Source organism: Rhinatrema bivittatum, chromosome 9 (genome assembly GCF_901001135.1).
Source record: "Rhinatrema bivittatum chromosome 9, aRhiBiv1.1, whole genome shotgun sequence".
NCBI lineage: Eukaryota > Metazoa > Chordata > Amphibia > Gymnophiona > Rhinatrematidae > Rhinatrema > Rhinatrema bivittatum.
This window is the reverse complement of record NC_042623.1, coordinates 98,669,357-98,683,899: the sequence shown is the minus strand read 5'-3', so window position 1 is coordinate 98,683,899 and position 14,543 is coordinate 98,669,357. Positions and strand designations below refer to the sequence as shown.

Sequence of the window (14,543 nt, the reverse complement as noted above, 5' to 3'; positions counted from 1 at the left end):
AGTATCTGGGTACTTGAGCATTGGACTTGTCCACCAGTAAATCCATGTCCGGAATCCCCTAGTGATCTACAATCATCTGGAAGGCTGTGGGTGACAGCTGCCACTCTCCCGGATTTAGACGTTCTCTGCTGAGGAAGTCTGCCGTGGTGTTGTCCTTCCCGGCAATGTGGACGGCGGAGATGTCCTGAAGATTCGCCTCTGCCCAAACCATCAGTGGGGCGATCTCCAGAGATACTTGTCGGCTTCTGGTTCCGCCCTGACGGTTGATGTATGCCACCGTGGTGGCGTTGTCGGACATCACTCTGACTGCTCTGTTCTTCAGTTTGTGAGCAAATCGAAGGCATGCCAATTGGACTGCCCGAGCCTCTAGACTGTTGATGTTCCACGCTGACTCTTCTCCACGCCACCGCCCTTATGCGGTGAGTCCTTCGCAGTGTGCTCCCCAGCCACTCAGGCTGGCATCTGTGGTGAGCAGAGTCCACGTGGGGGAGGACATCCTCGACCCCTTGCTCATGTGGTCGGATGCAGCCACCACCATAACTGTGTCCGGACTCTGGCAGGCAGAGGTAGGTACGTGGAATAGTTCCGTAGACGAGGGCTCCAGCGAGAGAGCAGGGAGTGTTGTAGAGGTCTCATATGGGCCCTTGCCCAAGGTACCACTTCCAGGGTGGATGCCATGAGACCAAGAACCTGCAGATAATCCCAAGCTATGGGCCGACTGGCTCCCATCAAGTACTGGATACGCGTCTGAAGTTTCAACCTTCTCTTGGTAGTGAGATTGACTGTGTCTGCCTGCGTGTCGAACTGTACTCCCAGGTATTCCAGTGACTGGGAAGGCTGTAGGCAACTCTTGCTGAGGTTGATTACCCAGCCCAAGCTCTCCAGAAGGGCGATCACTCTGTCGGTTGTCCGATGGCTCTCCTCTCGTGATTTCGCCCTGATCAGCCAGTCGTCTAGGTAGGGATGGACCAGAATTCCTTCCCGTCTGAGAGCCGCTGCTACCACGACAACCACCTTGGTGAAGGTCCACGGTGACGTGGCCAATCCGAAGGGCAGAGCCCGGAATTGGAAGTGGTGACCCAGAACCTTGAAGCGTAGGTAGCGCTGATGATCCGGATGGATCGGGATATGCAGGTAGGCTTCTGACAAGTCCAATGCCGTGAGGAATTCTCCTGGCTGTACTGCGGTCTTGCGGAGCGCAGAGTTTCCATGCGAAACCTCGGAACCCGCAAGTATCGATTGACTGACTTGAGGTCCAGTACAGGCCGAAAGGTGCCCCCTTTCTTGGGTACCATGAAATAAATGGAATAGTGTCCAGAATTCACTTCCCAGGCAGGTACTGGGATGATGGCTTTCAAGGACAGGAGCCTCGCCAAGGTAGCTTCCAATGCCGCCTTCTTGTGTATGGGACATGAAGATTCCACAAACTTGTCCGGAGGGAGATGATGAAAGTCCAGATAATACCCCTCTCGGATGATGGCGAGGACCCACTGGTCCGACGTAATCTCGACCCATCTGGGGTAGAAGAGGGTTAACCTGCCCCCTATGGCTCCGTCCCCCAGATGAATCGGCGGAATTTCATTGTGAGGCGCGGCCGGGACCTGAGCCTGGGCCTGCTCCCCTCTTGCGCTGCTTGGTCCGAAAGGACTGATTCCTGGCCTGAGGACGCGGCGCCTGATAGCGACTCCTGTAAGGAATGAAGCGCTGTGAACTCCTGCCCCTGGAGGACCTTGGAAAGGCGCGCTGGCTCCTCCGGAACCGATCTTCCGGCAGTCTAGGCACTGGAGAGGCGCCCCATGTACTGGCCAGTTTATCAAGGTCGCTGCCAAATAGGAAAGAGCCCTTAAAGGGCAATCTGGTGAGGCGTGTCTTTGAAGGCGCATCAGCTGACCATTTCCGGATCCAGAGCTGCCTCCTGGCGGCTACGGAGGATGAGATCCCCTTGGCTGTTGTCCGGACCAGATCTGATGCAGCATCCGTGAGGAACGAGAGAGTGGACTCCATGTCAGCTGCTGGAGCGTTGTTCCTGACCTGTGACAAACAGGCACGCGTTACCACTGTGCAGCAGGTTGCAATCTGCAAAGAGAGAGCTGCCACCTCAAAGGTCTGTTTCAGAATGGCGTCCAGTCACCGGTCATGAGGCTCCTTGAGGGCCGTCCCCCCCTTCAACTGGAATGGTAGTGCGCTTGACCACAGCGCTAATCAAGGCGTCCACCTGAGGGCACACCAGCAGGTCCTGGATAGCCAGTGCCAATGGGTACATGCCCGTCAGGGCCCGGCCCCCTTTGAAGGAAGCCGCTGGTGCCGCCCATTCTAAATCTATCAGTTGTTGTGCTGCTTGCAAGAATAGAAAATGGCGGGCTGTAGGACGAAGACCTTCCAGCAGGGGGTTCTGCGCAGAGGGTACCGTAGCGCTAGGACCTGTAATATCCAACTCTGCCAGACACTGAGACACCAGGTCGGAGAGATCCTCCTTAGGGAAGAACCGCCTCATGGTTCTATATGGCTCAATCCCTGGGGGAAGTTCCCCCTCGTCCGGGAGTTCGGACTCGTCCGGTGAAAACTCCTGGTCTGACTGATCTGGGCTGTCCAGCGGTGGGAGGTCCCGCTCACGATAAGGGCGTGAGGGTCCAGGAACAGGATCCGCAGGAGCCGCCACCGCAGCAGCCGCCGCAGCAGCAGCCACCGCAGGAACCGCAGAAATTGCAGGAACAGCAGGAACCGCAGGGCCTGGACGGGAAGCCGTTTGCATCTGTACAAAGGCATGAATCCCCTTTAAAGAGATCCACCCAGGAAATTGAAGCAGCCTCTAATCGCCGGGGTACAAGATCCCCCGGGATTCCCGATTGGTCGAGACTGCCCGCTAAATCCGGGGTAGCCCCTGGAGAACTGTCAGCAAATCGTGGCTGAGACTGGTCCTGGCCCGAGGGTCCCACGGCCTCCTCACATTGGACACATAGGGAGTCTGGCTCTTCACTGTGCATGGCTCGAAGCTGGCATGCAGAGCAGAGGCCGAGGGCTTGAATGCCGGAGGCAGGCGGCGCCCCCGCTGAAGACGCTGAGGCGTTCTGTTCCATTGAAAAGTATGCACTGAATGAAAAGCGGCCACCATATATGCTTAAGAGAACAGGCGCACAATAATAATATGCGGCAGCAATATGCGCGTAGTACAACAGGCGCTCAATAATATGCGGCAGCAATATACGCTGAATACAATAGGCGCACAATGAAAATATGCGGCAGCAATAGGCGCTTAATACAACAGGCGCTTAATAATATGCGGCAGCAATATGCGCTTAGTACAACAGGCGCTCAATAATATGCGAGAGCAATATACGCTGAATACAATAGGTGCACAATGAGAATATGCGGCAGCAATATGCGCTTAATACAACAGGTGCTTAATAATATGCGGCAGCAATATACGCTTAATACAACAGGCGCTCAACAATAATGACAATATGCGGCCAATATTGCCCACAGGCGCCTAGCCCAATGCGGCTCACAATATACGCACAATGATAAGCAATAGGCTCTCAGCCATATGCGGCTAGCAATACATGCTCAATGGCTTTCAATAGGCTCTCAGCAATATGCGGTAGCAATACACGCTCAATGGCTTTCAATAGGCTCTCAGCAATATGCGGTAGCAATACACGCTCAATGGCATTCAATATGCTCTCAGCAATAGGCGGTCAGCAATACTAATAAGGCAATATACGCACAAGGAGGAATAGAGCTGCGCCTATTACGGGCGCTCAATACCTGAACAAGGCCCACAAAATGGCGCCCTCCACAGCGTGCCACGCCGCCGATCCTCTGTTCCTCGGAGACCAGAAATAAGAGATGTATGCCTTACCTGATCCTCGGCGCTTCCCGGCTGGAACCCGGGCGGTCTCCGGCTGCGGGGGGAGAGGGCAAGTACCTTCACCGCCACGTTTGAGGATATGTACCCGCTGCCTCGTCCACGCCGGGACCGAGGCGCCTCGTATGCCTCACCCGAACCTCACCCGGGGGGCTATGTCCCTGCCGCGATTCGGCCACCGGACCGAGGGCTTAAACCTCCGGGGGATCACGGAAATCACCCCGGGAAACTCTACTGGGGGAGGGACCTTAGGGTATCACCACAGGAGTGCGGGGCTCGATGTTGTAGAAGTTGTAGTTGAAAGAAAGTAGAAAGTAGAAAATAGAAAGTAGATTTGGAAAACACGCTCCGCAAGTGAGCAGGCTCTCCAAACTGCTTTGGAGACGGAAATTACTAAGTTGCTACGCTTCCTGTGGGGGTATATATACACCCGTGCTGACGTCAGATCCATCTCCAACTGCTAGCACGCGGATACTATACCCATTCGTTCTGAGTCCATCTGGCTACATGCCAGGAAATGACATACTTTTGAAAACCAAACAAAAAAATAAAAACTAAATGGAAAGTAAAAAGAAAAATGAAATCTTTTTCCAGGTACACCCCTAAAGTGCCCTCAACTGCATTCTTCAAATACCTGGGCAACCTCTGCTTCACGTAGAATACTTAGTTTAAAAAGATGGCTCATCCTACCCTAAATGTGATGCCTGTTGAGAGTAACAAGTTCAGTATTACTCTGACAACTGTTGTTTTTTATATGAAAAACAGGTTTATTATGAAGAGGTTTAATGAAAACGATTTCCAAGACAAAGGAGACTATGCAATAAAACTCCCACAAACCAATTTTACTGTGGGCGTGCAAAGAAATTGTAATAAGCATATTAAAAAACTTCTTAGCAAGTGATACAAAAACATTTTAGCATGCTCAAAATATTTAAAAAGTAAGATATAAGCATGTCCATGCTGTTCTCAAGTACGGAAATCCAAAAATGCATTGTCTAAATTGCAGGAGCTTGATTGGTCACTGTTGGAAACTGGATACTGGGCTTGATAGACCTTTGGTCTGACCCAATCTGGCAAATCGTATATTATTAATAAGGGCATGCTTTGTCCCTTAATTCTTTCTGCTGGTTTTGAAGGAGTATACAACTAATCCTAGTACATGGGGCTGCTTGTCAGTGCAAATGGAAGAAGTGAAAGTGCTAGTAAACTCCAGGCCAGGAGGCCAATAGAGAGTGTTGAGTTCCAGAACAGCAGAAAACTGACATGTCTGCATGTTTAGAACCATCTTCTTATGTGCCAGAAAGGATCTTAAAAGATCAGTGTGTGTAGAGGACATGAGTGGGGACAGAAGGAAGCATGTGAGAGAGAGATCCAGAGAGGAATCTGTTTTGACTCATAAGAACACTGGCATTTTACTATTGCCCCTTCTATGATCACCCTGTAGTGTAGGCACCACAATGGCTACACCACACAGCCTGACAGCACATCAAAGCTCACAGACATGAGCTCTGTATTCAAACCAAAAGAAATGGTCAGCTTAAAGCTTTAGAGGCTGAGATTACTCTTCAGCCTCAAGTCTCTGAACACCTACACTGGTCTTTGTTTACACTAACAATGTAAATGACAGCAAAGACTTTTTTCCTCTGGAACCTAATGCTTGGAAAGCAAGTTTGCTTACCGTAAACCGGGTTCTCTGTAGATGGCAGAATTAATTAGCCATGACACGTGGTTGATGTCATTTGATGGAGCTTAAGAGAGTAAAGTTTTACTACTAGAGCATGCATGGGAGTTTCTGTGCATGCTGTCTCATGAGCTCGTTCGTTGCTTGTAGAGCTTAGCTTTAGCTAGGTAGTTGACTCTCCAGGGAGGCAGGCAGGTATTAAATATGGCTAATTCAACCTGCTGCCTAAAGGGAACCCTGTTTACAGTAATCAAGCTTTCTTTCTCTGTTGACAAGCAGGCCTGAATTAGCCATGACATGTGGGAGTCCTAAGATGAGAGTTGCAAATGAAGCATTTATTGAATAAGCAATTGAAACCCCACATGGACTACTGGATTAACAGGCTGAGCAAAGCTGCTTGCCTAAAGCTACTGTCACTTCTTGAGAGACTGTCCAGATAGTAGTGGTACATGAAAGTGTGATCTGATGACCAAGTTGCAGCTTTTCAAATATAGTAATATAGTAATGATGGCAAATAAAGACCAAATGGTTTATCCAATCTGCACAAGAATTTACTTATGGTAGTAACTGCTGCTCCTTGCAAGCTACGCCCATATTTTCTCTTAAAGGTAAATGTAAAGGTAAAAACACAGACAAAAAATATTACAATTAAAATGGTGACAAATAAATGTGGATCAGGAGCATAAAAGGAGGTGTGATCGCTGTTGGCTATCACAGGACCGCCCCCCTCGCTTTGCCCCCCCCCCCCCGTTACCGCCGGATTCTCTAAGGTCTGTGACCTCAGAGAATACAGGCCTTAGTTAAAAATTATTTAAGAACATCTCTCTATTTTAGCCTTTGGCACAATATGGGTCTTATTAAAAATAATAAATTATTTATTTTTAACTATTTTCTGCTTTTGTGAGTGTGCAAGAAAAATACAATTTGAAATTGGTATCTGATACCATCACGTATATAGCTTGTGTACACTAGAGATGTGCAATCGTTTATCACGAATTAGGCAATTACAAAGAAATTGCCTAATTCGTCCTGGTTCGGGGGCCCCGAAACCTGAAAAGGATTTTCCCCGAACTTCGGGGAAAATCCATTTTTCGGGTTTGTATGGGGAGAGAGGCACTTTTTTTTTTTTAAAAATTAAAAACCACCCCAAACATTAACATTAACTATAATAACACCCCCCCCATCCCGATCCCTCCCCAAGACTTACCAACATCCCTGGTGGTCCAGCGGGGTCCCGGGTGCCATTTGTCCCTCCGTGGCATGCCCAGTGTGCTAGTGCTAGCCACGCTCAAAATGGTGCCGAATAGCCTCTGAACTACTATGTCACAGGGGCTACCGGCGCCATTGGTCAGCCCCTGTCACATGGTAGGAGAACCGACCAATGGCGCCGAAAGCCCCTGTGACATAGTATGGGCAAAGGCTATCGGCGCCATTTTGATTATTGGCAGCCGACGACGACATCGCTCCTGGACCCCCGCTGGACCCCCAGGGATTATTGGCAAGCTTTTTGGCCAGCTTGGGGGGGCCTCCTGACCCCCCCAAGGCTTGCCAATAATCCCTGGGGGGTCCAGCGGGGGTCCTGGAGCGATGTCGTCGTCGGCTGCCAATAATCAAAATGGCGCCGATAGCCTTTGCCCATACTATGTCACAGGGGCTTTCGGCGCCATTGGTCGGTTCTCCTACCATGTGACAGGGGCTGACCAATGGCGCAGGTAGCCCCTGTGACATAGTAGTTCAGAGGCTATTCGGCACCATTTTGAGCGTGGCTAGCACTAGCACACTGGGCACGCCACGGAGGGACAAATGGCACCCGGGACCCCGCTGGACCACCAGGGATGTTGGTAAGTCTTGGGGAGGGATCGGGATGGGGGGGGGGGTGTATGTAATGTATTAAAATTAATTTAAATGCGTGGGGTGGGTTTTTTTTTTTAGCTTTGTTTTCCCGCGTCGTTTTTTGGCCCGGTTTCGGTTTTCCCCGTTTAGTTTTTTTTTTGTTCAAAAAAACTAAACGATAAAAACCGAACTTTAGCACGAAGTATCCGAGTCAAAAAACGACCCGGTAGCAAAACACGAAGCACATCTCTATTTATTTATTTTTAATTTTTATATACCGAGGTTCTTATAGAGACTACAAATCACTCCGGTTTACATATAACGATAAACTGCCCAACAGAGATAAGGGGCTTTACATAGAACAGTGGCACATATGGAACAATATAACTGGATGACAATTTAAAATAATGATAATAAATAATATAGTATAGTTTAACATTGTAATTAATAAAATTATGTAATATAATCTGTATAATTTAACTATTTAACTTGGATATAGTGACATATTAACCATGCCAAATATAAATAATAAGATAAAATGAATTTTTGAACTTAGAAATTGTAGTCCATTTGCAGAGGAAAATATAAATAATAAGATTAATTTTTAGAACTCAAAGATTGTTGTCCAGTTGCAGAGACCTGAAGGTAGGACTTGGTATGGTGACCATAATTAGGGGATACTTCTTATTTGGGAAGTCTCTAGTGTACACTACCCCTTTTCTTAGACATACTTAGATTGAAGTTACTATACGTTTTATGCTCCTGATCCACATTTATTTGTCACCATTTTATTTGTAATATTTTTTATGTCTGTGTTTTTATTTGATTTTTAATAATTTGATGTAAGTTATTTATTTATTTATTTGTTATTTTGTGAGTACAGATATGTATGTATTAATGCTTATGTTATTTCACCATAGCCCCTGAGGCAGCCACTTGAGGAGTGGCGAAACTTGGCCAGAGTCGGGCATTTTAACACATCTCCACTATAATAAACACTTTTAAAGGACATCTGGCATCTATTCCTTTTGTTTGTACTATACCAAGCTATGTGACATGATTTCAATAATTCCTTATTTGCATATGATGTTCCTTCATTTGCTTATATGGACTTGCCAATTTGCTTGTGGCCATGCCAACATCTTCTAGGAGCCCTATAACATGCATGGTAAGGCCTTCTTGACTAGCTTGCTAGTCTCTCCGTATAACGAACAAATTCTGTGCCTTTCATTCTCAACACATTACCAAAACCGTTGCCCACTCTCTCATTACCTCTTGCTTCGACTACTGCAACTTACTTCTCACAGGTCTCCCAGTGAACCATCTCTCTCCACTACAATCTTTCAAAAATTCAGCTGCATAACTTACCTTTCATTAAAGTTGCTACACTCAGAGAACTCATTTCTCAAGTCACTATATTGGGTCCCTATCCATTTCCACATACAATTCAAGCCCCTCTTAACTTACTCAGAAGAGCCTTCAGTCTGAAGTTCCCCACTCTCTCTCCTTTTTTCTCTGTCCCTGCACCCCTCCTTGTGAACTCTCAACCCCATGCCATCCACTTTGCTGCACCCTAGGCATGGAACAGGCTTCGTCAGTTGGTGTTTCATTCTCCCGCTCTGGCTTTATTCAAATCCAGTCTAAAAACCCACGTCTTTGAGGCTGATTTTAAATCTTAATGCCCGAATATCTTGGCAATACCTTTACTAATTTTAACAGTTTTCTAAATAAAAATAAATTCCCAAAGTCTCTTTTGCTCTCTGCATGCCTTGATTAGATTGCATGCTCTACTGAGATGGAACTGTCTCTTGGGTATTTTTAAACAGTGCTGCATCCGCTGAGTGGCACTATAGAAGTAATAAGTAGCAGTAGTAATAGTTTTAGTGTCCAGAAGAAGGCCTTAACATGCACGCTGAAATTTACTGCATAAGCCCTTAAACAGGCAATATATTTATAACCATGGAAGGTGAATGCAGTGTTTGACAGAAAGGGGTCAATGCGCCTTTACTACTTTATTAGTGCAATGGAATCCTTTTACAATATCTTCTTTGTGCAATGTAAAAATTATTTTATGACTAGACTAATATCATAATAAGAATTTGACTGAACAAACATTATGACAATATTATCTTTGAATCAGAATGGAACAGCTACCAATTTTCCAATTAAGGTAAGTGACCTGAAGTAGAAACTAGTATGTTCAACCTGTACCAAACTAAGGGGGTCATTTACCAGGCGGATCGCACGCGATAAGGGACTTTTCAGTGTGTGAAACGTCCCTTATCACGTGCGATACCAAGATGGGGAGGAGTCAGCCCCGGAAGAGGAGGAGTCGGGGCGTCACCGGGGCCAACTCCGTGAAGACGCCGTGGACGACGAAAAGGTAAGGGCCTTTTCGCGTCCTACTTCGCGCCCAATAGCTACACCTTCTATGGTGGCGCTATTGGGTGCGAAACCGGCAGTGATCACACTGTGGCGGTGTGATCGCTGCTGGCTAGCGCAGGACCACACCCCCGTTTCGGCCCCCACCCCTCATTCCCTAAAGTATCGCAGGCCTGCGATACTTTAGAAAATGAGGCCCTAAAAGTGGAGATAGTAGTTGCTTATACTCACCACTTCACGCTTTTCCACTTCAAACCACCGAGAGATTCCAGGTAAACTCTGCACTAAGGTCAATGTAGTTCGTTCCACCCAAAGACTCTGTAATACAGCGACAATATTTGCAAAAAACTGTTAACATTTAAGGTATGCAAGGCATATAATATGATTATACTGTTTTAAACATGAAATTTAGATTATCCATTGTTTTTGGCTACTACTTTCCCTTGTTTTAGAGGCCCTCTTTTTAATTATACCTCCATGTATGTTTCCTTGTTAGATTTAGCAAAGGAACTGCTAAGCCTCTACAAGAGGTCCAAAGTAAATGTTGACACTTTCTTTTTCTGATTTTTGTGTTGTACCCTACAATATACATTAACAGAGAGAAAACTAGCTGGCTAGAACTTAGCTGGATAAGTGCCATAATATTAAATTAGCCAGCTAACTTCTGAATTAGCAGGTTAAATGCTTCTGAAAACGGATCTCATATATATATTTTTAAGGTACACAAGCAAAGAAGATTGGAATATGCAGGGATGACAAGCTATCGTGCAAAGGGAATCTTAAAATATTCTGTGTCTTCCAGTTCATTTTCATCTTCTCTATGTTAGTATCAAGTGGCTGACAGTGACAATCAGTTTCAAACCCTTCCTAGTACTATTTAGCTATTCACAAGAAGGTATATGGTACTCTGCATCACCAAAAAGATCCCAAAACTGCTCTCTGAATGGCACTGACTGGACAACAACCCCAAACCGATTTCTGCAGCTATCTCACATTTATAATTTCTCTAATCTTAGTAATTAAAAGCACAGTACTATGGCAATGAACTGTGACTTCTCATTGCATGCACAATGCTTTTGATGGATGTCTCATCACAGGCTTCATTCAACAATCTAGTCATGAGAATTAATTGCTTTTTTTTGTTTCCTAGCCATCAGTAATGGAAGATATGCACAATACCTTGAACTCATTCTCCTTGTCCTTTGTTCCTTTGTGGAAAGGCCGGTCATACCTGAATCTCCAGATATGATTGACTTTATAAAAACTTTTGATGTTATCAGGAATGGCCTCTCTCTGTAGAACCTCCTGGCTCTCAGGAATTGGTGCCACTGCATACATTTGCAGATCTGCACATGAAGAGTTAAGATACAAAGCAACTAACCAATTTTGAATGTTATGTCCTGGCAGTTTTTGAGGTTTACAAGAGTAAAGGTTACATGCATAATGAATTCCAAAAATACCTTATACATCTGTAAATACAATTATTTGTTGCCACATTCAGTGTGCATTTTCAGAAAGACTTTTTAAAAAATATTTTGGGAATCCTAATTTGCTTCTAACTTTATTTTCATGTAGTGGTAGTTCAATCCATTCCAGTCCTAGAAGACTGCAAAAAGGATTTAGTATTACCCTGCATATGCACAATTACAGAATAATTATAGACCATTTATATAATTAATTTTTTGTCATTTGTTCACATTCTTAAGATGCAAATCACCATGACGGCATGTTGAAATTTAAAGTCAAGTTGAATGCAGCGGTGTAGACAACTCAACATTTGTTTGTTACTAAGCCTTAACATAACTTATAGAATAGTGCTAAGAATTTAAGCAGCATATTTGTCACAAGCAACCACAAGTGGTTTCATAAACATAGATGCTTCCAATTTTTTCAATTACAAAAACAACAAAAACATCATCTTCAAACTAAAATAAATTCTGTGCAATTAGACACTTGATTGAATATGGTTGGTAATGTTATCACACAATTGGGTGGATTATAGCACTTGGATACACTTCACATCTCTGCCCCTCAAGCTATGTGTGGCCTCGTGTGTTCTCCAACATGTTCCCCATCATGTCTAATGATTAATACCTTTCACAGAAAATTGTGTGTACACCATAATAGCTAGAAACAATTTGCAAGCAAATACACATAGAACTGATGTATTCTGAAATGATCTGCAGTGTTCTAACATTCATTTCTGACAATATGACAACAGAATGAATATTTTCCTTATATAAGGATACACTGTGCTTCTGCTTGAAAGATGGTCTCATCTGGTTGATTGGCATGTTGCATAGCAATTGCATGTGGGAACTCGTTCAGCATTCGCTGTTGGAAGGCCTCCAGTCTCTCATAGTCATGTCCTCGGCAAACAAACTCCTTATTCTAAGCAGGAGAGAGAAAGCAGTGCTAGTTAGCTGAAAACAATTTGAAGCCATAATGGAAAATAGGAAGACACATCTTCAACAGTATAATGCAGTGTCTCTTATCCCTGTCCTAGAAATAAACCTAACAGGTCTGATTTTAGGATTTTTGTAATGACTATGATGAGATAGATCTGCATACACTGGAGACTCAGAGCATGAAAATGTATCTCATGCATATTAATTGTGGCTAGGAATATGTATGCAATAGATCTGCATGCACTGCCTCCATTGTATATAAATATGTCTCAGGCATATTCATTGGGATATCTTAAAAACCTGGCCTGTTTGTGGTTCTTGAGGATCACAGTTGGCTACCCCTGGCCTATTAGCTCAATAGTAACATACTAAATGACAGCAGAAAAAGGCCATCAGGTCCATCCAGTCTGTCCAGTTATTCTGTACACACTGCTAAGTATCTATCCCAGCTGCCACCACAGTGTGTGTACTCCTACAAGATTTCTCCTTAACCAGGACAGCCTTTTTTGATTTCCTCCTTGTTATCCATCATCTTGGTTAGCAAAGCACCAAAGATCCCTACTTAGTTTCCTCCAGCTCCTATCTTTCCCATGTCTAATGACAGTGCTGTAGTTCCCCAGAACAGCCTCTCTTTCCTGGGCAGCAGACCAAGGGACAACCACCTGGCCGATCAGGGTCCATCCGTGTTAGGGCATGGAGAGAAGATTCCATGCCCTGTCCCCGAAAGTTACTTGGGTAGGTCTGATGGACCTCATAGCAATCCTGAGGACTTCAGCAGAGGATATAGTCACAAAACCTCCATGAGGTCCCATGGCAAAGTGGATCAAGCTCATTTGATGATAACGGGCACTAGTCCTGCTGGAATCATTTTGATCATCACAGAGAGAACAGGTCCGTACCATATGAATTTGAACAGGGATGGCATGACAATGACATCTGGTGTCACCTCTTCCAGGCTCGTGAGTGGAGATCCTACTTGAGGACTTGCTTTGAGTTTGGCTATTGTCACTATTGGCACAGACATCACGAATAGCATGATTGCCCCTCTTGCCCTCCTCATGGGCAAGGTGAGCATGTCCAATGCTTGGAAAATTCCTCGAGTGGAGTTCACCCGATGCTAGGTGACAGTAGCAGGAGCATTCCTGGATCCTTTCAAAGGGCGACCCCTGCGCTGGTTCCCCCCTTCTTCTATTACATAGCCATGGCAGCAAATGATATGCAATTGCCACCATTGCAGATGGTCCAGCCTTGCCTTCCTATATCTATGGTGGGGGCTTCTGGCCAGCAATCCACCGTGCTATCTCTCTGCAGCCCTAGTCTACAGGAGTCGAACATCCAGTCCACATAAGTTCCAGGTAAAAGTGATCTTCCAGCTGAGGGCAGGTGCAGGCATTAATCGAGGAGACACTCACATAAATCTAATAGTCATTGCTCGAGTAGTTCATCCAGTTCTTGTGGGCCATGGGATGCCATTCATAAATCCCTGCAACGCAGGATCAGGAGGTACCATTACATCAATATTTTTCAGTTACTTCAGGGACTCAGGAAGCAGGGTCAAACACACCGCAAGAGAAAGAAGGAAGAGTTGTCCATTAGGCCTCCCCAGTGGGAAATGGTTAATTGGGTTAGAACGTTTGCATGCATTGCCACAGTTACCTTTAAGGCTATTTCCCAAACTTTCATGTTATGGTTTTACATTGATGCCATTTTGGGTGCCTTCAAGCAATACGAAGGCTTTTGCTTGGCTTAATTATGATGAAGCCCTCAGGAAAAAAAATGGCTGGCAACCCAAAAGTGACTTGGAAGACTCAGGCTTACCCACATGCCCAGGCAAGGGCTGGATGTAAATTCCCATGATTCCCATCAGGTGACGCATCCCTTTTGGGCCCTTGCCAGCAGCAGTTTGCAGGTTAAAGGGAACTCGGCCCCTTCAAACATCTGCTGGTGATTTAACAGAAACAACTGTTTGCTCACTGATTGCCTGTTTTGGTACACATGCACCACACCCCACCCATTCTCAAAATTTCCCAAAAAAGGGGGAACCAATTCATGGAAATAGGGATTCATTGCTTTCCAAGGCACTGACCCCTGTTATAGCTGGAGATCTATGGAGTCTTGGCTTTTGAGATATCTGGATCTGCTAGCTGCTACGACACTTTTGGATGGTTTTAGGGATGGATTTAGACTTCCTTACTGTGGGCCAATCAGCAGTTCGCTTCTGAACTCCAAGTCTGCCTGCCACCTGTTAAAAGAGGGGCTTCCCCTGCATCTAATTACAGAATGAATACCAGCTTCAGACGGTAATAAAGAAAGGGGTTTATTAATACAGATAAGTAAATAGAGGAAGGCGGATAATTCCTCTAGGAGCAGAAAA

General features: G+C 45.5%; 1 protein-coding gene across 5 annotated transcripts in view; it reads right to left on the bottom strand.

Annotated features, from left to right (window-relative positions):
• Positions 1-14,543, bottom strand: part of DOCK4 (dedicator of cytokinesis 4) — a 939,215-nt gene that overhangs the window by 119,521 nt on the left and 805,151 nt on the right. For all 5 annotated transcript variants that reach the window (XM_029615608.1, XM_029615609.1, XM_029615610.1 and 2 more), the window contains exons 39-41: positions 12,011-12,152; positions 10,941-11,107; positions 9,993-10,079 (exon numbers count right to left, since the gene is read on the bottom strand). In XM_029615608.1, the coding sequence (XP_029471468.1) occupies positions 9,993-10,079; positions 10,941-11,107; positions 12,011-12,152 (396 nt within the window). The remainder of the gene's footprint in view (positions 1-9,992; positions 10,080-10,940; positions 11,108-12,010; positions 12,153-14,543) is intronic.